The sequence below is a fragment of the Neovison vison genome, chromosome 1 (genome assembly GCF_020171115.1).
Source record: "Neovison vison isolate M4711 chromosome 1, ASM_NN_V1, whole genome shotgun sequence".
Classification (NCBI taxonomy): Eukaryota; Metazoa; Chordata; class Mammalia; order Carnivora; family Mustelidae; genus Neogale; species Neogale vison.
This window is the reverse complement of record NC_058091.1, coordinates 223028476-223052745: the sequence shown is the minus strand read 5'-3', so window position 1 is coordinate 223052745 and position 24270 is coordinate 223028476. Positions and strand designations below refer to the sequence as shown.

Genomic DNA, 24270 nt, shown 5'->3' with positions numbered 1-24270 from the left:
CTCTCTCTGCCTACTGTGATCTCTGTCTGTCAAATAAATAAATAAAATCTTTTTTAAAAATGCAAATTATAAAATGTATAAAATATATGCATTATGATCCCTTCATGCACACACACACAAATATCCATATATATATATTATACATGCATATATATATATATATATATATATATATACAGAGAGATGCACAGGAAAAGTACAGGAAGTGATGTACCTGTATAATTTATAATAATTATTGATGAGCTATGGAATTACAGATGATTTTTTTTTTTTACTTTTTTTTTTTTAAGATTTTATTTATTTAGTGGGAGAGGGAAAAGCAGGCCTCCCACTAAGCAGGGAGCCTGATGCGGGGCTCAGTCCCAGGACCCTGGGATCATGACCTGAGCTGAAGGCAGTTGCTTAACCAACTGAGCCATGGAGGCACCCAAGACTGGATATATTTTAAAATATACATACAAGCCTCCAAAGTAAGTAAGATCAATTAAGTTATGTGTGTATGACGGTGTACACAAAAACATCTGAAAAAGTCTATGCAGTATAATAAAATATTATGAAATATAACTTTATACAAGCACAGTTTATGTGTAGCACATATATACAAAATACAAAATAAATTGAAATAATAATTGTTGGACTTGGTGGAGGCATGATGTTTGAATCTCATTCTAATTATGTGACATAATTAGGGCACATATCACAATCTCCTCTTCACAGATGAAGAAATAGGCCTGAAAACCAATGTGACTTTCCTACAGTAGCATTTAGTGACTGAACTATAACTCAGGTCTTCCAACTGCAGTGCACAAAAGTTTCCATAGAAAGTGTCAGAGAACTCAAAAGGAAGGATACTGAAAGCCAGGACAGTCAGAAGATTTTTATAAGGGATGGGAATTACCCTTGGGCTTTGAAAGGATAGGGGACACAGACCAGTGGGAAGGGGGTGGTAGGACATTCCAGAGAAGTGACGTGGAAAGAGTATGCTGCAGGCCATCTATGATACAGAGCTGGGTGTGGTCCTTTCAAAGAATCAAATGTGGGCAAAACTTGAAAAATGTTTTGTCTTGCTGAAATTTTTCTTTAAAAACAAAAAGGGCTATTTTTGCTTTCAAATGCAAATCTCCTTTCCAGTCCTCCCCCTCAAAAGAAACCTTCAACCAGATCATTTAAGTTTCTTATCTGTAGTCCTGTAGAATAATAAACTTAAATAATAACTAGGAGTTATTTAGTTGGGTTTCTTAGGAATTCTAATTTAATAGAGAAATGAGAAGCTGTCAACACAGTATACTAAAGACAAATTATGAGGATGACAGTTTCACAAAGAATGGCAAGGCCTTTCAACCCAACTCAAGGGAGGCTGTCTGAGGACAATATATGTGTTTTGCCCCCACCTCAGATCTCAAAGACAAAGAGTACAAAAGACAAATGTCAATTCATAGGCAATTTAAGTGGTCATTTGAGAAAGATAAGTGTTGGATTTTCATAACATAAAATTAGTAGTGGTGGGAATACTTTGTTTTAGCTTTTTGAAATGTTAACCTTTTCTCTGGTGTTGTGGAGTTTGAAAGTTACTGACCTAGAAAACGCAAGGATTTATAAACGTAATAGCTAAATAATTCGGAATTATATATATTAATATTATTAAGGAGAATGGTAAAAAAAAAAAAATTCAAAATTCTAGCCAAAGGTTTTAGAAGTAACCAGAAGTGACTGGTTACCCAGAAACATTTATTAATTCATCAGAAATTTATTGAGAGTGTTCTTCTTGCCAAGCATTGGTGACTGGTGCTGGTGCAAAGGCAAGTAAAACTGAGGCAACTACAGTCTAGTGAGGGAGCCTAAACTAGAGAAATGTACAGAAGAGGGCCTAACCCCACTAGAAAAAGAGGACAGGCCAGGAGAGGAATCAGGCACTGGTTCCCACAAGGGATGACACCTCAGCCAAGGCAAGGGAGAGAAATGTATCACCATAGAGAGGCAGGAAAGTGCAGGTCTTGTTCAGGAAACTGCAAGTAATTCAGGATGTCTGGGGTATAAATGGGATCAGAGAAGGTGATACAGGAACTTGGAATCAAAAACCAAATTACAAAGTCTAAATAAGAAATTTGGGTTTCATTGTGTAGACAATGGGGAGCACCAAAGGATTTAGCACAGAAGAGTTTTCATGGCTAGATTTGCATTTTGAAAAATACATATATAACAGAAAAGACCTGGATATCATCATCAACCACAGTGCACTCCTTACTAATTAGATGACTGATAGGAGACTGCCAAACAACCAACCACCGAGGGGCAGGCTACGGGCCCTTGGCTCTCCAGCTTTGGGACTCCAGCTGAAGGGGGTGTCCCAACCTAGCATCCTCATTTGAGGAAGTATAAGATGAAACTGAGACTGAGATTCTAGACAGCGCTACTAAAGACAATAATGGGATAAAAATTTACAGTGAAAATTATTATTTTTTTTTTTTTAGCAAGTTTTCTTCTAAAAGAGAAGTATCTTTTCCCAAAGAGCCTCCTATGTTGCTCAAGACATTTGTGAAACTTCTCTTTTGGAAATGCTTTAAAGGCCAGTCTGGGAGCTAAACAAATAATCATTCTTGTCTCTTTATAGTTGGATTTAAAAAAAAAAAAATTAGTCCAAAATAAGCACTACCCAATCTGATTTTTTTTTTAACTTATTCACTCAATTTAGCACTGAATTAACTTTTGGATTGTTCTTAAAGTTAAATCCATCTTCACATGATGAACATTTCTTACCTCTGAAGACATTTACCTCACCAACTACTTACCAGCTACAGGTTTCTTGACCATGAATCTCACAAATTGCCTGTGCAGTGGGGGTGATGACAACGCCTTTCCTGCCTCCCCCATACTACTACAACTGTGAAGATTATAGCAAACAACATGTGAAAGCTTTTTGTGGAGAGCTGTGTCCATAGATGCTCTTACTGTCACCTCACGCTTTGCAAACAATCCCAAAATGTACATTTGTTCTGGTGTCTGTGTGTGCATCTCCCTAACAGACTGTTCGCTTTAGATTGGCAGGGCCTGGGTCGTATTTGGCTTGCGTCCCTGGTGTCTGACACAGGTTCTCACACATAATATGTCCTCAGATGTTTGTTGAGTGAAGAATTAAGTCCAGTTTCTTGCCTTATCTTCAAATGATATATAAGAAACGGATAATACACTTGAGATTATTCAGTTAATGAGCTCAGAGGCCACCTATGCTTCTTCAAGCACCTGAGTAGTTCATCATTAGGAACTGGATGTTCATCTCTGAAGGGGCCAGAACAAATGACTGATGAAATAAATCAATGTGAAAATGTAAAGATTCTTAAACTTCAGTGCTGTAGTCTTAAATTTGACTGTATTTTAAAATCACCAGGAAAAAATTTTAATTACCAACTTAATTACCAATGCTGGGGCCCCATCCCAGCACAGTTAAATTAATACCTCTGGAGGTAGAAGCCTGGCATAGTTTTTAAAGCTACCCGAATGATTCTAACATACAGCCTGTGTTTGATGCAGGGCTCTAGGATTAGTCTATGTAAAACTGCTTTAAAAAGTATCTGTCAACCTTCAAAGAAATAACACCTATTCTCCTGAAGCTGTTTCAAAAAATTGAAGCAGAAGGAAAACTTCCAGACTCTTTCTATGAAGCCAGCATTACCCTGATCCCCAAACCAGGCAAGGACCCTACCAAAAAGGAGAATTTCAGACCAATATCACTAATGAATATGGATGCTAAGATTCTCAACAAGATCCTAGCCAACAGGATCCAACAGCACATTAAAAAGATCATCCACCATGATCAGGTGGGATTCATCCCTGGGCTACAAGGATGGTTTAACATTCGCAAATCAATCAATGTGATACAACAAATTAATATGAGAAGAGAGAAGAACCACATGGTCCTCTCAATTGATGCAGAAAAAGCATTTGACAAAATCCAACATCCGTTCCTGATTAAAACGCTTCAAAGTATAGGGATAGAGGGAACATTCCTGAACCTCATCAAATCTATCTATGAAAGACCCACAGCAAATATCATCCTCAATGGGAAAGAGCTTGCAGCCTTCCCATTGAGATCAGGAACAAGACAAGGATGCCCACTTTCACCACTCTTGTTCAACATAGTATTAGAAGTCCTAGCAACAGCAATCAGACAACAGAGAGAAATAAAAGGTATCCAAATTGGTAATGAAGAAGTCAAACTCTCTCTCTTCGCAGATGACATGATTCTTTATATGGAAAACCCAAAAGACTCCACCCCCAAACTACTAGAACTCATACAGCAATTCAGCAACGTGGCAGGATACAAAGTCAATGTGCAGAAATCAGTGGCTTTCTTATACACTAACAATGAAAATGCAGAAAGGGAAATTAGAGAATCGATTCCATTTACTATAGCACCAAGAACCATAAGATAACTTGGAATAAACCTAACTAAAGAGGTAAAGGATCTGTACTTGAGGAACTATAGAACACTCATGAAAGAAATTGAAGAAGACACAAAAAGATGGAAGACCATTCCATGCTCTTGGATCGGAAGAATAAACATTGTTAAAATGTCTATACTGCCTAGAGCAATCTATACTTTTAATGCCATTCCGATCAAAATTCCACCGGCATTCTTCAAAGAGCTGGAGCAAATAATCCTAAAATTTGTATGGAATCAGAAGAGACCCCGAATCGCTAAGGAAATGTTGAAAAACAAAAATAAAGCTGGCGGCATCACCTTACCTGATTTCAAGCTTTATTACAAAGCTGTGATCACCAAGACAGCATGGTACTGGCATAAAAACAGACACATAGACCAGTGGAACAGAGTAGAGAGCCCTGATATGGACCCTCAACTCTATGGTCAATTAATCTTTGACAAAACAGGAAAAAATATACAGTGGAAAAAAGACAGTCTCTTCAATAAATGGTGCTGGGAAAACTGGACAGCTATATGTAGAAGAATGAAACTCGACCATTCTCTTACACCGTACACAAAGATCAACTCAAAATGGATAAAAGACCTCAACGTGAGACAGGAATCCATCAGAATCTTAGAGGAGAACATAGGCAGTAATCTCTTTGATATCAGCCACAGCAACTTCTTTCAAGATACGTCTCCAAAGGCAAAGGAAACAAAAGCGAAAATAAACTTCTGGGACTTCATCAAAATCAAAAGCTTCTGCACAGCAAAGGAAACAGTCAAAAAAACAAAGAGGCAACCCACGGAATGGGAGAAGATATTTGCAAATGACAGTACAGACAAAAGGTTGATATCCAGGATCTATAATGAACTCCTCAAACTCAACCCACACGAAACAGACAAACACATCAAAAAGTGGGCAGAAGATATGAACAGACACTTCTCCAATCAAGACATACAAATGGCTATCAGACACATGAAAAAATGCTCATCATCATTAGCCCTCAGGGAGATTCAAATTAAAACCACATTGAGATATCACCTTACACCAGTTAGAATGGCCAAAATTAACAAAACAGGAAACAACATGTGTTGGAGAGGATGTGGAGAAAGGGGAACCCTCTTACACTGTTGGTGGGAATGCAAGTTGGTGCAGCCTCTTTGGAGAACAGTGTGGAGATTCCTCAAGAAATTAAAAATAGAGCTTCCCTATGACCCTGCAATTGCACTCCTGGGTATTTACCCCAAAGATACAGATGTCGTGAAAAGAAGGGCCATCTGTACCCCAATGTTTATAGCAGCAATGGCCACGGTCGCCAAACGATGGAAAGAACCAAGATGCCCTTCAACGGATGAATGGATAAGGAAGATGTGGTCCATATACACTATGGAGTATTATGCCTCCATCAGAAAGGATGAATACCCAACTTTTGTAGCAACATGGACGGGACTGGAAGAGATTATGCTGAGTGAAATAAGTCAAGCAGAGAGAGTCAATTATCATATGGTTTCACTTATTTGTGGAGCATAACAAATAGCATGGAGGACAAGGGGCATTAGAGAGGAGTAGGGAATTTGGGTAAATTGGAAGGGGAGGTGAACCATGAGAGACTATGGACTCTGAAAAACAGTCTGAGGGGTTTGAAGTGGCGGGGGGGTGGGAGGTTGGGGGTACCAGGTGATGGGTATTATAGAGGGCACGGCTTGCATGGAGCACTGGGTGTGGTGAAAAAATAATGAATACTGTTTTTCTGAAAATAAATAAATTGGAAAAAAATGGGCAGAAGATATGTACAGACACTTCTCCAATAAAGACATACAAATGCCTATCAGAAAAAAAAAAAAGTATCTGTCAAGGAGCACCTGCCATTCTCAGTCGGTGGGGCATGTGACTCTTGATCTCCGCGTCATGAGTGCAAGCCCCATGTTGCACACAGAGTTTACTTAATAAAAAAATTAAAAATAAAAAAACCCATCTACTTTTACAGTAGGAACCATAGTCAGTAGAAAAGAAGATAAGGCATACTTCCACTGAAGTCTATGAGTACAACCAGCCATTAAGTGATCGGAGGACAGTGGAAAAGCAGCAATCAGTATGTGCTGAGCTATGAGAGGTCATGAAAAGGTGGGCTTGTGCTGAGCATGAGACTTTGTGCAGACCTATTAGACATTTTAAAAGTTTATCACAAAAATAAAAGACGTTCCCTGCCCAAAAAAGGAGATCAAGTGTTAGTTTAGCAGACCAGCTAGTACCAGCCAACAGGCCTGGCCAGTACAAAGGATCTGGGGGGTTTTGCTTTACAATACAAATCACCATTCTCGGTGCTGGGAATACAATTATGAACAAGATTCAAACCGTCTCAAATAACTGATGGTCTGATCATAATTAAGTGCATAGCCAGTTACAAAAGGGTAAATGATGAAAGAAACAAAATAAGGTTGGTAAGATAGGAAGATGTAGTTGTTAGAGAGTTTTAAGGGTCTGGCTGAGGTAGTTCAGTCTAATACAATAGTCAGTAATTCCTGGTGAAAGAAATATATTAGAAAGATTATTTTAGGGGCACCTGGCTGATTCAGTCAATAGAGCATGTACTCTCGATCTTGACGTTGTGAGTTCAGCCCTGTGTTGAGTGTGGAACCACTTAATTTTTTAAAAACTTAATATTATTTTAGAACCTTTGCAGGACTGGAAGGAGAAATAGTACCGATGTAGAACAGTTAGAACACTGACCAAAGTCTAAGGATGGGGTGGTAAGTTCCTAAATTGGTGAGACTTGGGAAGGAGTAGTTTATAGATTTCCTGAGAAAAAGATGGCTATTTACAATAGAAGCATAAGTAATCTTATGCTTATGCTTAATGCATTTTAGTCAGAAACAAATTATTCTGGAATTCTATATTGCACTACTTACTGTATGTTTGAGAATAAGTACCTTTCTTGTGTTCTCCATTAATATCAATTGCTGTCATTTCTTAATCTATTTCACGATTTGGGAGAACTTTAAAAACTGAATGTCAGATTAGTGAGTTTAGTCAAGGTCCAGGTCCTTTTTGAACAATCAGTTGTTTACTTTGTTTATAATTTCATACAACCCCACGGGGGGGGGGGACAAAAAACCTGTTCTACCAAATAATCTCTATGAAAATGTAAACCTCCATATTTCTGTAACACACTGAAGTCAGTGTTCTTATTTGAGAATCTGAGCTTATGTAAATTTTTTATTAAAGAGAACTGAAGTTTTTGTCTTTGCCTTCAAGTGAACCTTCTAAAATGTTCATATGTAAATGGTCAGTGTGCAATTAATTCCAAAAAATTAACTGCTCTTGTTGGGCCAGTTCCATGACCAGACACAGAGTGAATAGTATTGAGTTATCGGGAGATACAGTATTGTAAAGGACCAGACCTGTGTACTTGAGTTAAGTCTGTAGTATAAGTCTGCATGTGTATTCTCACAGGAGACTGTAAAATGTGGGCATGCTTTCAATTCATGCAGTCTGTGATTTATGGAGGCACATAGGTCAGGAGTTTATTATGCTGAAAATCATAATAACTGTTTTGTTCTGCTTTTTAAAATGAAGTGACCAAAGCATGTTGAAAGATAAATGGGTGAACCATTTGATTATGCTTTTACTTCTATTAAAGATTAAATATTATTGCTGAGTAACCAGCCATGCTAAGTATTATGATATTAAAGCTGAAGTAGTTTGTAAGCTGATAGCCCCTTCTTTCCTCTGGGTTTAGGTTTGTTATTAATCAAAATGTTGAACTTGTTTAGTGCAGTGGTGTATGAAACAAACAGTTGAAAAAGACAGCTACTTTAATTTACGGCTTTCTGTTTTTTTCAAATTTGTAGGAAAATCTGTTTCTCTTTGTGGACTTTGTGCTGTTATTCACATGTTTAGAGTTCAATTCTTATACCAGAGCCAACTAAATCCAATGGTTGCAAGATACTCTCATGGGATAGAAAGGAGGAAGGTGCCTATAAGGTTTTAATTGACAAGTTCTAGTAAAGTCATTTTTGAAATGTGGGCAGTCCTAATAGAAATGGGTATTACCAAAAAATCCATTTGTATTTTTGGACAGAGAGAGCAATAATTTTTGAAATAGAAAATGTTTATATAGAAAGATATTAATAAGTTAAGGACAGTGGTTTTGTTTTTCACTATCAATGCAGGAATATTGAATAAAATTGCTTTAAAGGGTATGTTTTGAGCTACTTCCTGGTTTCAGCTTAGGTATCTGCACAAGAATCATTTGCTAAACACTTACTGAAATGCAGTATAGGGTCTGTACTCCCCACAATGTGTGGTAAAAAACCTTCAAAAGGACATCCTGTCACCCTTCTAAACTTGTTCCTCAGAAGTGCAAATACACTTAAAATTCCTAAAAAGTATAGTCTGTGGAGAATGCAGAACTGATCGTAAGACGTGTCAAAGAAAAAGACCACCTCTTATTACCTGAAACAAAAAGTTTAATTTATTACTTAAGTAAGGAAGAGCTATGCTTTTAGGTCCAGTCCCTGGGCAAAGTGGGTTGGAAATCTTTAATATAGAGTTTTGGGGTCAGAGATTATTTAGGGATTGACAGCCTCAGAAGCCCAATAGCAACAAGAGACTGTCAGTGATTGGTTGGTTTCAGAAATATGATTAGTCGAGTCCACCACTGACTGATTAGCCAACTATCAAAAGCATAAGGCTCTCACTGACTAGTTGGTTTTCAAAGGTGTATTTACTGAACTGAGTTGTCACTGACATTTAGGTCTAGGCGATCATCATTAATTGATTAAATCCAGTTCGATTATGTTTCAAAGTGGTTCTAGTTGTTCTTTGTTAACCATGAGTGTAGAACAATCAGCCTTTTTCTAGGAATTGGGAGTTTTTTTTATTCTCAGAAGCTAATACGTAAACACTGTAGGTAACTGAAAGCATAAGAAAATCAGACTTGAGGAATTCATTTAAATAACCAATGATCCTGTGATGCATTTCCTTTTTCTTTCATACTTGTAGTTTCCAGGATTTTATTAGTATCTCCAATTGAAAAGTTGTAATCAAAACCTATGAATACCCTATCTTCTTCCTCCCACAGAGAATCTACAGATTTGTCCTACTAAATTGTGTGATTATCCATGATAAAATTGATGCTATTTATTCTGTTACTGTAAACTTAATTCAGAGCTCTTTTTTCTATTTCTTCCATTAAATCTATCTGTTCATCTTAAAAGAAGATAGAAACAATTTAAAATGGAAACTAAGGAAGCATAGGCCTCATTATCACCATTTCTGAAATTATCTATCAGCATGGTTTTTCCACTGTACTTGCTATGGTAAAGAAGTCACTATATTTTCTGATTTTCTTTTTTGTTGTTATTTCTTTTTTTTCCTTTTTTATATAGTTGCCATACAGTGTTATATTAAATTTAGGTGTACAACATAGTGATTCAATTATGTACACCTTATACTATGCTTACCATAAGTGTAGGTACTATGTCACCATGCAACACTATTACAATGTCGTTGACTATATTCCTTATGCTGGGCCTTTTATTTCCATGACTTATTCATTCCATAATGGGAAGCCTGTACATCCCACACCTCTTTACCCATTTGGCCCATCTTCCCACCCCTCTCCCCTCTGTTTGTTCCCAAAGATTGCTGTCTATATTCATAGGTCTGATTCTGTTTGTTTGTTAATTGATTTGTTTGGTTTTTTAGATTGTAAATCTAAGTGAAATAATATGGTATTTGTCGTTGACTTATTTCAGTAAACGTAATACCCTCTAGGTCCACCTAGAGGGTGCCATGTTGTAAATGGCAAGATCTCATATGATGCCTTTTGTAAAAAAGGGTGTTTACTAAAGCAAGAGAAATGTAAGAAGTCAGCAGTTCTGACAGGTGATAGGGCATTTTCATGTATTGAAATAAATTATGAAATCTGATGCAAATAACAAATTATTAATAATAAAGTATTAAAATGTGCATGTGACTTACCTCATTTGGTATATTAAAGTAAATTCTAGGTCATCTATATAATAATATCACTTGTACTAATTGCATTCCAGTAAGCTCTTCTGGGATGGAAGGGGTGGGAATGGTAGTTAAGACTCAACTTGTCAGCCCTCAAGAACAGTAGCTAGTGAATGCTAAGTCCCACTAATATTGTAAAATTTTATTTCTCTACAAAATCTTTTTTCAAAACATAAATATATCCATGAGAGTTTATCACATAAGTAAATTTCACTCAGCATTTGTGCTACTGCAGGGAAAAGGGGTGGGAGGATTTGTGTTGGTACCTACTGCCCAAATCTCTTCTTGTTCGGGGGAAAAAAATTAATGTAATATTTGGGTTTCATGTGAAAGTTACAATGGGTGTATGGGGAGTGTTAATCCTATAGGCAATTTAGCCCTATCAGCTGTGATAAAAGTGTTGGGTATGCCCACTTTAAAATTGCTTAACTAACAAGTGGGAAAAGCCTTACTACTTTTGTTTATATTATCAAAACTGAACTTTTCTCTTTCCAGATTCATTCAGCTGCCCTGAAATCTGGTCTTTGACTTCTCCATTTATTTCTGACACCTCCTAATGGCAGCAGCACTAATCACTTACATATTTCCCTGCTGCTAAGGATAGCCAGCTTATGACCACTTATGATTCAAGCACATGTTGATACCTTAAGACCAGTAAGCATTTGATAAAGTGAGAAAGCAGGATGGTTAAATTTGTTGTAATCAACAGTAAGAGGAGGAAATTAGTCCATGGAGTTATGCCAAAGCTTAGTTTCCTTTTGCACTAAAAAAAAAATCATTTTTTTTTACCCTGCAACTCCCCAGAAAAGGCAGTCTTAATACCATTTGAACAAGAATTTTCTTAACACATTCCTGACTCTTGACCCCTTTAACTGCTGAAAACAAAAAGATCAGATAGGGCTGGTTTGTTGTCTGGAGTTCTGCCCCGCAACCCTGCCCACTCTGGCTAAGTGACAGTGCTCTTTAAAGGAAGTTGGCAAAATGCTCTCTGAGTTTAGTTGAAGGAACACTTCTGGGGAGAATTCCTTAACCTCCCATCAGGAAAGGACCTTCAAGTGAAGACTGAGGCAAAGAGACTCATTACCAAAAGTACAAAGCAACAGAACAAACTCCAGACATGTTTTTCAAATATAAGTGTTTTCTGAGAAGTTGGTTTCCATGTGGTATAAGCACCAATAAACAATAAACCCATGTTGGTGTTCTGTACCCTTATGGTTCATTATGCCAAGGACAGTATAGTATAAAATTTCTACTTTCTGTTCTCCTGCCAAAATCACTGAACCATCTCTCTCCCTCTTCAGGATGTCGCATGTACTTCAGTTTGAGGATAAAACCAGAAAAGTGAAAGATGCAAGCATGCAAGATTCAGATACATTCGAAATCTATGATCCTCGGAATCCAGTGAATAAGAGAAGACGAGAAGAAAGCAAAAAGTTGATGAGAGAAAAAAAAGAAAGAAGATAAAACAACAGTAATGTTTAACTAGAACTAGCTAGAAATGTTCCTGTAATAAATGGCCTCATAACAGCCATTGTTCCCAACAGCATCACTTATAAGGGTGTGAAGAGAAGTATTTTCAAACCTGTTGTCTGGTTTTGAAGAACAGTTATCTTGTTATGTAAATTGTGGAATGAGATAAGCAAATGTTTTTGTTTACCGATACATGCTTTTCCCCCATTTGAACTTTTATATTGCTAAATCTGAAATAAAATAACTTTCCTGCCAGTTTACATGTTAACTATTTGTAGACTGTGGCAGCCGGTGTGTTATCTCTTTATCCTAAATATGTAAAGGCTTCGGTTTCAATATTTTTTTTATAAGAAGTTCTTGCAAGAAAGAGTATTTAAGGGAAACCTCCCTGGCATTCTGTTATCACATTACTGAACTTGGAATGTAATAAAAAAAAAAAATACATAATATAAAGATTGATTTTTGTTGTTGTTGTTCTGGATCTATGTATCTAAAAATAGCCACATCAGTAAGACTCAGTAGCCCCATGCCATAATGCTTGAGGATTCCCCAAGGGAATATTCTCACCTTCATCTAAGCCAGCACCTGGGTTTTATAAGTGTAATCAAGACATTAATACACTGAGTTATATCAGCCAAACTTTACTGCACACACTGGCTAATACAGGGCTACCAGTCTACTCCCCTGCCCTTCTCGGCATAGCAACAGCAGGAGAACATGCAGAGTTCCCATTCTAGCAAGAGAACTAACTCATAAAGAATTTAGCCTTGTTGAAAACCAATCATACCGGTTATTTACTATATATTATCTTTTTTTTACCCAGTTTTTCTAGAATCCGAATCCTCAAATTATACCACAGGCTGACTTTCAGTTACCTAATAAAACCTCACCAGCCACGTTTTTTTCAGATAGTGTTTCATTGACTCTCTTTTCCCAAATGTAATCCGACAGACTTTCTCTAGAGCACTTGTTCTCAAACTCTAGTCCCCAGTATTACACTGCAGTGGCAACAGTATCACTTGGAGACGTGTTAGAAATGCAATATGTTGCCATATTCCCCACCACCACCACCCTACCTCCAGATTATTGAATCTGAAACTTTGAACTGAGAGGATTCTTTTTACACAGATTGCTGGCTTCGCTGCAGATGATTCAATCTTTGCAGCATGGCAATATCTAGTGAAATTAAAGATATGAATATCCATTTATCCAAAAATTCTAATCCCAGGTCTATCTCCTAAAGAAATTCTCACACATTGCTCAAGGAGACCTGTACTAAGTATATATTGAAGCATCAACAAAAGAATGGATAACTAAGTTGTTGTATATCCATACTATGGAATACTCTGTAGTGAAAATCAATAAGCAAGAGTTATATGTATGAGCTTATCTTAAAAATAATGTGAAAAAAGGGAACCATCTATATAAAAATTTAAAACATGCAACACAGCATTCTATTTTGTTTAATGATGTACACGATTAGCAAAAGTATAAAAACATGAATGAGAATAGTGATTACCTATGAAGAGGCAGAAGTAACATATAGGGGCTTCATTTGTGTTTGTAATGTTTCATTTCTTAAGGGAGATGTTAGGTACTCAAACCTCATTATATTCTCTCTATATTCTAGTATGCCTGAGATATTTCCTATTTTTTCCTTTATGATCATATCTAGAACCTGAGGTGAGAAGAGAGAAGGACTCCCAGTAGTTAAAAGAACACTTTCTTTTTTACTTCAGAAATAGGAGAAAGTTTCAAAAAGGAGAAGGAGATGATAGTGGTATTCGAGGAAAACATCAACACCCTCCAAAGCAGGGTGATTAGACACAAACCCACGAAGATACAAGCCAGTGTTCAGAAGTGTGCCCAGTCTTCCCCTCACCACAATATCAGCTGTTTTACAGATATTCACAAAGAAAAATTATGTTTTCCAAATTCACAAAGTTTCTGTTAGTTATTCAGAAATACATTAGCACTGGATTTCTTTATACAGTATAATCCTATAGGTTTCTTTCTGTTTCTACTTGAATGTGTCCATCTTTAAGAACAGATGGGACCAAAGGCCTCCGGAGCACAAGCCAGAAGAATAGTATTTGTAGGTGTAAAAATATAACTGAGTGACAAAATTAAACCCTCAAGTTGGCTGAATGCTCCTTATCCTGCTTGAACCATCAGGAGCAGAAAAATCTGAAATTCTACAGAGATTAGAATCCCATCTGAAAATTTCACCATGATAATAAAATTCACTTAGAAATTAACTGCATCAAAGCAATAACAGTTTTTTAAAGCTTGAGAATATAGTTAAATAATCTATTAAATATGGTATTAAATGTGTTTATAATAAAATCTTTGGCATAGCAGAGGAACGTTTGGGTCCCCCCCCCAAAAAAAATCAATTCAAAGACAAAAAATAAAAAACATAAGAAAATTAGGCTTTATAATTCATTCTAATTTTAAATTTATTTGTATTTACTTTCCTTTTCTGTGTCTTGCCTTAGGGATGTCACCCTGAAACAGTGAAGTCTATCAGCATTTCTTGTTGGTTGTCTACCACAATCCCAGACCTTCTGGAGACCAAAGAGAAAAGTGGGGGGCTGTGAGGATAGGGAAGGGAAAAATGAAGCAAGATGGGATGGGGGGGGCACCTGGGTAGTTCAGTGGGTTAAGCCTCTGCCTTCAGTTCAGGTCATGATCTTGGGGTCCTGGGATCAAGCCCCCCATCAGGCTCCCTGCTCATCAGGGAACCTGCTTCCCTCTCTCTTTCTGCCTGCCTCTCTGCCTATTTGTGATCTCTGTCTGTCAAATAAATAAAAACTTAAAAAAAAAAAAAAGATGGGATTGGGTGGAAGACAAACTGTAAGAGACTTTTAATCTCACAAAACAAATTGAGGATTGCTGGGGGTAGGGGGCGGTGTAGAGAAGGTGGTTGGGGTATGGACATTGGGGAGGGTATGTGATATGGTAAGTCCTGTGAAGTGTGTAAGCCTGATGATTCACAAACCTGTACCCCTGGGGCAAATAATATATGTTAATAAAAATAAATAACAATTGAAAAAAAAAAAAAAGAAAAGCAACTCCTGTTAATTTTCTTCTCATTTTCTGACTAGCCATTTTTTCACTTTGGTTAAAGCTTTTGGCAAGGTGGAAGTTAAAACTTACCCTAGATCTCTCCTTTCTCAGTAGGTAATTGAAGTAAATGCAGATCTCTAGAATTTTTAATGGTGTAATATCAAAACACATATTGTCACATGCCTGAGCTTTCTTTAAACTCTGAAGCCACACAGTAATATATCTGCTGCATTTAAAAATGGGGACAGCATAGAACAAGGTCAGTAAAATGTGTGAGGTGAGTGGTTTGCTGCTGTTGTTTTTAGAACAATTTCAATAAGCTACGGTGTCCTTATCAAACTACCAAGTTTCTTGATAGGATCTGACGTGTGAGGTACATAAACCTGTTCTGTTGTATCAGTGTGGCCTGTATGGAAAAGGTTAGATGAATGTAGAATATTGCCCAAACATACTGTTTAATCTTGGTGATAACAAGGAAAAAAAAAAATAGAGGTGTGAAGTGAGTTACCATTGAGAGTTGTATCAGCATAAGCAATTTGTATGTACGGGGTGTAAAGAAGTTAAGAGGGGTTACATTCTTTAACACTGTCATTCACAAAAAAAAAAGGGGGGGGTCTGGCTCCTCTATGGCTTTGACTCTGTTCCAGTGACTTTATACAGTTTATCAGGTGCTACCACTTCTGCTTACTAGAAAGCAGGAAGTTTTCCTGCCACACATAAATTTTATCTTCTTGATTTACCTTTTTATGAAAAGAAGTGAAACAGAAGCCATATTTTAAAGAAATCCTTTCCAAGAAGAATTTGATGGAATTTTAATTCCAAGAACACCAAATCTAATGGAGATGGATATTAGAAGTCCCCTGCTTATAGAAAGAATATTCATTTATTCCCCCAAATCCCCTTCACCAAAGCCCTACAGGATATCTTTGTCACAGGTGCTAAGAATTTCATTAATCCCTGTGCAGAGTTATTTTCAGTAGTGTACTGGTAAAATGGAAAGAAACAAAAAGCCCTGATCTGTAGCATTTGCAGATTTCCATGGTGTAAATACCACAGCTGACTTCAAGCCACCAAAGGAAGCCCCAATATACAACTGGTTATTTTTCCCATTCTGTTTCATAGTGAGCTAAAAGCTTATATAGTAACTCTTGCACGGACACCAAAGAATTCACAAAAGCTTTTAAACATTTTCCAAGAACACAATCTTCATGTGTATTTCTATTTTATGTGATTACTTCACGTAATTTGGTCAAGTTCTAAGTTCTAGTAACATCCGCATTCTATGTTTTTATGACCAGTTTGTATCTTTAGATTCTCTTTCAACAACGTTTTCCAAAGCCACTTGGCTCACATTTATTTTTCCCTCTGCCTGTCATTTTTGCCTCAGTCACATGTCCAACTCAAGAAGCAACCACATCTCACAGAAAAAAAGTAGGGGGAGGAAGTAAGAAAATATAATTATAGTTCTTTGAATTATTTCTTATAAGTGATAACATACCAATTCATCATTTAATTTTTTTAAAGGTATTTTGAGCTGGGAATAGAGAATCCTACCTGAAGAGAAAAGAAGACTGGCTTCTAATTAAAATGCAGACAGGAGTCTGATCTCTCTCCACATCCGCTGGAAATTATTCCTTTAAGGTTAGATCATGGTATTAATTCATGTTACTTATTCAGCAAAAACAACTTCTAGAGGCTTTCTCCTCAGCGCCAGTCACAAAGAAGGTATTCTTGGTCTTTTAGGAAATTATAGCCTCTCATCTTCATGATGCCAAAAATAGATAATTGTTGCTAAAGTTCTGATACTTTTTATTATTTAAAATAGTTTTGAGAGCAGGAAACTCTTAAGTGAGTTTCCCATTTTTTTCTGCATTTAATCTAGTTGGAGGTTTAATATTCAAATTTTTAATTGAAGGGTATCATGTATAGAAAATAAATGACTAAAGTAGAACATATTTTATGGTTAGTTTTCAACAGTTATGAGTACACTTAAAATTTGTGAGTTTCCTTTTTTTTTTAAATGAACATATAATGTATTATTTGTTAATGTATTAACAGGGGCCCTTGTTATCATTGCACAGATGAAGAAACTAAGCCTTACAGAGGTTTCTTACTTATTATTTATTATCCAATCTCCTACCCTTGAGTGCCTTACCTGAGGGCAAGAATTTTTGTCAGTCTACTTTACTATTATTCCACTGCCTAGATCCATGTTTAACAAATAGTAGATACTTAATAAATACTTGTTGAATGAATAAATCAAGCAGTACATTTTTAAAAGCATGCACTATAATGTTATTCCATATTTTATCATTTAATATCCCCACCATTTCACAGAGTTAGAACACTTCTACACTAAAAATGAAAGAAAGATTCAACCTCAGTTCAGGGACAGCACTAACAGTTGAATAAATTTAGCTTTAAAAAAAAACCTTACAGGGGCGCCTGGGTGGCTCAGTGGGTTAGGCCGCTGCCTTCGGCTCAGGTCATGATCTCAGGGTCCTGGGATCAAGTCCCGCATCGGGCTCTCTGCTCAGGAGGGAGCCTGCTTCCTCCTCTCTCTATCTCTGTCTGCCTCTCTGCCTACTTGTGATCTCTCTCTGTCAAATAAATAAATAAAATCTTTAAAACAAAAACAAAAACAAAAACAAAACCTTACTACATTGTCTTTTTCTCATTTTAACATAAGGCACTTTGTCTCAATGGACATTGATCCACAGACCAGTTTTGGGGAACCACATTTCTGTAAGGAAACACATTTCTACCCATATTCCCTGAGTACCTGCTCTTTTTTCCATTCTTTTTGTTTGTTTGTTTGTTTAAGATTTTATTTATTTGACAGAGAGAGAGATCACAAGTGGGCAGAGAGGCAGGCAGAAGGGGGGGGGAAGCAGGCTCCCTGCTGAGCAGAGAGCCCAATTCGGGGTTTGATCCCAGGACCCTGAGATCATGACCCGAGCTGAAGGAAGGGGCTTAACCCACTGAGCCACTCAGGTGTCCCTCCATTATTTTTTTTTTTTTTTATTTAAGTTCAACTAATGAATATATAGTGTACTATTTGTTTCAGAGGTAGAGTTGTGATTCATCGGTTTTATGTAATACCCAGTGCTCATTACATCACGTGCCCCCCCTTAATGTTCATCGCCCAGTTACCTTATTCCCCCAGTAACCCTCAGTTTGTTTCCTATGACTAACCTTGAAAAGACACTTAATCATAGGAGTACCTGCTATTTATAGAAAGTAATATCTGACACCCGAGATTAGAAAGAACTGAAGGCCAACATGTAATGTGTAGAAAGTAAGACTATAAGATTTCAGAACTGCAACTGATTTAATGGGCAAATGATATGACCTCCTAATATCTGTTTTCTTTTCTCCCACATGGGAACAATAACTGCTGCCTTTCCTACCTAGTTGACACAGTCAAAAGAAAGAATCGACAAGAAAACTGGGCTCTTACAAAGCTTATAATGATAACAGAAAAATTTAATGAATAATTTATGCCAAACACTCTTCAAGGCACTTTATCTATAGTAACTTGTTCAATCCTTATAAACAACTCTATAGAGTAAGCTCTATTATTATTTCCATTTTACGAATAAGGAAGAGATCTGAAGCTTAGAAAAGTTAAATAATTTGTCCAGGTCACACAGTAGAGGAGCTAGAATTCAAAACAAGAGTGACTCCCAGAGTTTCTGACCTTGATCACTAGGATACCATGCCTCTCATTCCATAAGCCAGATTGTTTTATGGTATAGGTTATACTGATCTACAGAGTTTATAATCTAGTGAGGCAAAGGGGGACGACAATTCCCAAAAATAAAATACAACAGTGATTTCATTTGAAATGAATTATGTATGTAAAAATGCTGGTATGAACCAAATTTTCAGTTTGGTGGCATTAATCTTGAATTGCTTTATGGCAGAGGCAATTTTGACCATAATTTGGAAGGAAGGGAGAACATGGCATCAAGAAGACAGGTCATGCTTCAGGTGGAGAGGACACTGTGCAGACAAGCTATTAAGATAAATGCGGGAGACAGCAATGTGTCTATATAATGCCAAAACATCTGGTCAATTCAGTTAAAAAAAATCTCTATCAATGTAGTGAATTTCTTCAGTCAATCCAGATGTTTGGCATCTTGTAGACAAAACAACCAGATGATTAACTGAAGATTTGACAGAGTTGACTGGATTAACCAGATGTTATAGCATTGTATAGACATGGTGTCAGGACATTTGCTTGGCTGGAGTGGAGTCCAGCTGTAAAGGAGATAATGGCCCAGGCAATGAAGGGGACTTTGGAGCAGAGGACCTGGAGCTTAGATTTGATGCAACTGGGAGCTGCTGAAGGAGGAGTGTGATGGAAATGATGCTTCAGGAAGAGGATTCTAACAACTCTGAGAATTTAAAAAAAAAAAAATGGTGAGAGGAAAAGTTGTAGACAGGAAAGAGGATGTTAGGAGAGTGCAGGTGTGTGTGAGGTAATTAGAGCTTGGACCAGAATCAGGCTTGGGAAAGCAACAGGAAGGAGAGGATCTGAAAAACATTACAGAAAAAGAACAGGAAGTCATGATGGCTAGACAAGGGAGTGAAACTGCACATCACCCTAAGGTTAGAAGTGCTGAGGCCTGGGAAAACAGCTGCCTTCAGCCTCAACACAGTAGTAAAGCAAGAGGGGATCCCCAAGAGACTCGTTCCCTCAACCTCTGTTTCAGAGGCCATAACCAGGCCCATAGGCAGAGGGAACTTGAATGACAGTCTCTCATCCTCAAATGTTTATGAGCCACCTACGCTGATTTCCCTTCAAGTCCAATTTCATAAAAGGATTGAGAATGCTGAATTCAAGTTGTCAGGTAGACATGATTTCAGTGAAAAGCCTAAAAAGATGGTATTTTAATGGTATTTGCTTTCATATAGCATATAATGTAAACTTAAGATATATATGGGTATGAGTAAATTAGATGAATTGAGATTATGAAATTTACACAATACATATATTACTTGACAGACATTCTAAAAGCCTATTAACAGAAACAAATAAATGGCTGAATTCAAGAAGGTACAATATATTTTTTTAAATCCTTAATTTATGAAACTTTGGAATATTCAACCCTTGGTTTAGATATTTTGCAGATTTTTTTTAAATTCCTAGTACCTTACTTGATAAGAATCAAGTTTATAAGCAGACACAAATTCAAATCTGTTAGATTCAAACTATGCTAGTTGTATAATAGCTTGCTCATGTATATTAAAAAAATATTCTAAATATCCACACAATTCGGGGTTTTACAAAGTTGCAGTTTCAAATATTTACTGCCCCAGGCTTATCAGCCTACACACCCAGGTTTTCTTCAACTACTTCCTTGTTCATTTCAACAGAGAAAGAACCTTCAATATAAGTTAATCTCTCTTTGTTCATGGTTTGATACAAAACTGAGAATCAATCTCTTATCTATCCCTTTCTTCCCCTCTCCTCTAACCAGAGGAATAAAACAGAATGTTAGATCATAAATGTATGACTGTGTTTCAAAATCACCCTGGAGGAGGCAGGGGGTCAGGACACTTGTTAAAATCAGTTTCCCAGGTCTGAGAAATAACGAGTCCATTGATCTGAGGTAGAATCCCAAGAAGCTACTGTTTTTTGCTTGATTCTTAACAAGTTCTCCCAACTAATGCTGATGTCTGTTTACTGAAAATTGTACTTAGATGTGCTGCCCTAAAGCAGAAAGGTTGAGAATGGAAAACAACTATTGGACCTGTGAATCCAAAATGGTTAAAACAGATCTAAATTTTCTTTTCTTAACCCAAGAAATCACATCCCTCATTATTCCTTTATGTAATAAGCTCCTAGGTAAATTCATTTGTCCTTTGATGTGCAGAATTTCCCACAGAAACAACATAAAGTCAAGTACACCTGTGCAATCAACCTGAGCAGTCTAGAAGGCAAGGAGGGCAGCTTGTCTGTTCTCAGTTCACAGCACTTCCCACTAGAGCCCTTCCTGAACACAATGTTTACATGATAGGGAAATGTAACAAACGATCTTGGTAAATCTCTCTAGTGCTCCAAGGCTAAGTGAGTCACTTATTTATCAAATAGGAAAAAAAAAAAAAAAAAAGCAGTTGAGTTCACTGAAACAATGGGTAATTTATCCAGGTATTTAATACATTTTTTTAAGATTTTATTTATTTATTTGACAGACAGAGATCACAAGTAGGCAGAGAGGCAGGCAGAGAGAGAGGAGCAAGCAGGATCCCTGCTGAGCAGAAAGCCCAATGCAGGTGATCCCAGGATCCTGAGATCATGACCTGAGCTGAAGGCAGAGGCTTTAACCCACTGAACCACCCAGGCTCCTCCAGGTATTTAAATATAACCTTCCCATTTTATAAGAAATACCCTGAAATTAGTAGATAGCTAATTGATTATGCAAAAGTTAAATCAGTGAAATGTTCCCCATTAGAACATCGAGATTAGAGTGTTTGTTCTTTACATATAATCTCTCAGGTGCCATTTTTTTTTTTTTTTTTTTGGCAGCTTCAACTATACTATCGTACAAGAAAGATTAACAGATTTTTTTTTTTCAGTACTATAACTCCATTTGCCTTAAAATCAACTCATTCTCTTAAATCTTCTTCCAAGGATATATGGCAGAAAGTAAATTGGTAGAATTTTGCTAGAAATCATCATTACCTAAGGTGTCACAATTGAAAGTCAACTTTACTTTTTATGTGCTTCAAATGATGCCTTTTAAACACATCAAGGATATTACAAATAAGCCAAGTGGTTTGGACTTCAGCAGCGATTCTTTCCCACTTATCCATTCTCCTGCCACTTTCAAATCTCATCTAGCAACCACAGAAAATGATCTCATGTCCAAGTGGGAGAGAGTCGGGACAGGATAAGATTGCAAAAGAAAACGTTCACAAATTTTCAAAACACAGAAAACACCTGCATTCTTATGCAGGCTAAAACAGAGAGAAAGATTTATTTCCAGGATCTCCTTCTTATCACCCACATCAAAATATCAACCTTCAAGACCTCCATCTTAACCACAGTATTGATAAGGGTAAAATAATAAACATATTCTCTTTAGAGTATTTCACTGATTCCATAGCTTTGATATTATTTATAGCATTGAAATGCCCTTTGAGTACTGTACTTTTTTCCCTCAGGGTCATTACTAGTCCATATGGTACCTTTGTGTGAATTAGAAAAAGGCACTCATTCCCCAAGACACTTTACTTCCACATGTCAGAAAACTGTGATAACATACTGACTTTGTTTGAAAAAGACACTTCACCACATCTGCAAGAAAAACTGAGATGATAAATATCATATCTAGGTTGCTGGTGATGTGAATCATGTCCCCTTATTCAGGGTACCCTTGTGCAATGATCCATAGCACAACCTCAAGAGACAGCTCTTCCTTCTCTCCCCTTTCACTGCCAGGCTTCTCCATGTGCTAGCCAATTCAAGTGGTCCTGAGAACCTTACTGAAGCTCCAGTCCAATCATCACTCAGGATATTCTTCTTGCCAAATTCAAATCTACCCTCTTGGAATTCTTCCCTCCTACTTCTAATCCTGATTTCTCTTTCTCCCTTTCCTCTATCAATTCTTGTTCTGTTTCTGTATCCCTTGGGCTCTGTTCTCAGGCTCTCGTTCTGAGGAATCTGGTCAATATTCCCTGAGATAAGATGGCCTTTGGAGCCAAGGCATTTTGCAGGTGGAAACTAAAAGGACTGCCTATTCCATACAACTTAGCCTTTACCACTAAACTGTATCCCATAGCAAATATCCCATTAAATACTTAGCTTCCTATAAAACTTGGGGCACAGGACTCTAGATCCAGTGACAAGACAATAACCTGCGATTTGAGCTATGAGATGGAGAGGCCCATGACTTGTTCAGGAAATGGATCTGGAAGTTCAGACCCTACAGTAATGAAACAGACTTCTGTAAGCCACTCTCCAGGATCACAGCTCTCTGCCTCTGGCCTCCCAACATTCTGCAGCACTCTGAGAAAGATGATTCTTCACCAAGCCTATAATTCAATAGCTACCAAGTTGAAGAACAAAGACATTCTCTGCAGCCCTGTAAGCTGTATGAGTAGCTAAAAAGTGTCTCTCCACAGGTTAGGGACAGTCCCAAGTTTACGAATGAGATCTTCATGCCCTACCAGGCTGGGGGAAGATTGTGTTCCTGAATGACATTCTACTGTGCTCGCTTCGGCAGCACATATACTGAATGACATTCTACTATGTATGGTCCATGATCTGCCTCCAGATCCAGGGTAAACCCTCTCTGTATGCATAATGTGGGAAACTATTTAGTGCCTCTCTTTAAAGAAAACCTTCTCTCTGCTAGTAATATGCTAGTATGGAAAACATATTCTCTCTCCCCTCTTCTCTCTCCTTCTCCCGCCTTTAAATAATGTAAGACTATGTCTCCTGAACTTACTGGAAAGAACTACATGAAGAGGCGGCCATTTCAAAATCCATGGTGACCAAAGAAGTCTTCCAGCACCTGAATACACATTCCCTTTGCCTTGTATCCCACATTATCCTCACTGTTGGTGAGTAAAAACAGGTCCCATCAATAGGGGAAAAAATGTTTTGTTTTGTTTTTCTACAAGTGCACTTTTTCTCCAACCATCTTAGGTACAAAAAAATGAAGTAAACATTGACCTAAAAATGTTAAAGCGCCTTCAAAAACCAAGCAGTATTTTTTCCCCTTTTTGGCCAATATGATGCAGGCAAGGTCTGACATTTTCAGTGAAGTGTAAAATTACGATAGGGCTAAAAAAATAACCTTAGTGGCCACTGGCCTGACATGAGTCTGGTCAAACCTTAAGGAAACTCTTCCAAGATAGGAATTAGACACTTCAAAATTTGTTGGAATATGGTCAAAGAAAAATAAAATTTCAAAACCTGGTTTACTTGCTTGAAGGACCTCCATGAGGTAGACTCTATACAGGAAACAATTCCATCTTCCAGAGTGAATATTCACTCATTTTCTTTTCCAGCCAGGAGTTTGTAAGAAGCCAGCAGGCAATGCAGTCATGTGGTAATATCCTTCCCACTGCCAAGATGGATTAATGCTGGGAGAGCTTACAACTGGTGAGTAATCAGTAGTGCTTGCAGACCCTCCAAGATCCCCAAGGTGTGATTATTTTCATACGTAGATTTCTGTCATCATCCTCCAAAGGGTGCTCTGTCATTTCCTTACTCTTCCCTCACTGGACTCTCAAGCCCATGTTACAAGGACGACATAGTTTCCAAGTCATG

General features: G+C 37.4%; 1 protein-coding gene across 2 annotated transcripts in view; it reads left to right on the top strand.

The window, feature by feature from the left end:
- Window positions 1-12364, top strand: part of CWC27 (CWC27 spliceosome associated cyclophilin) — a 235920-nt gene extending 223556 nt beyond the window's left edge. For both annotated transcript variants that reach the window (XM_044268192.1, XM_044268185.1), the window contains exon 14: window positions 11747-12364. In XM_044268192.1, the coding sequence (XP_044124127.1) occupies window positions 11747-11909 (163 nt within the window). In that variant the 3' untranslated portion in view covers window positions 11910-12364. The remainder of the gene's footprint in view (window positions 1-11746) is intronic.
- Window positions 12365-24270: the final 11906 nt, after the last annotated feature.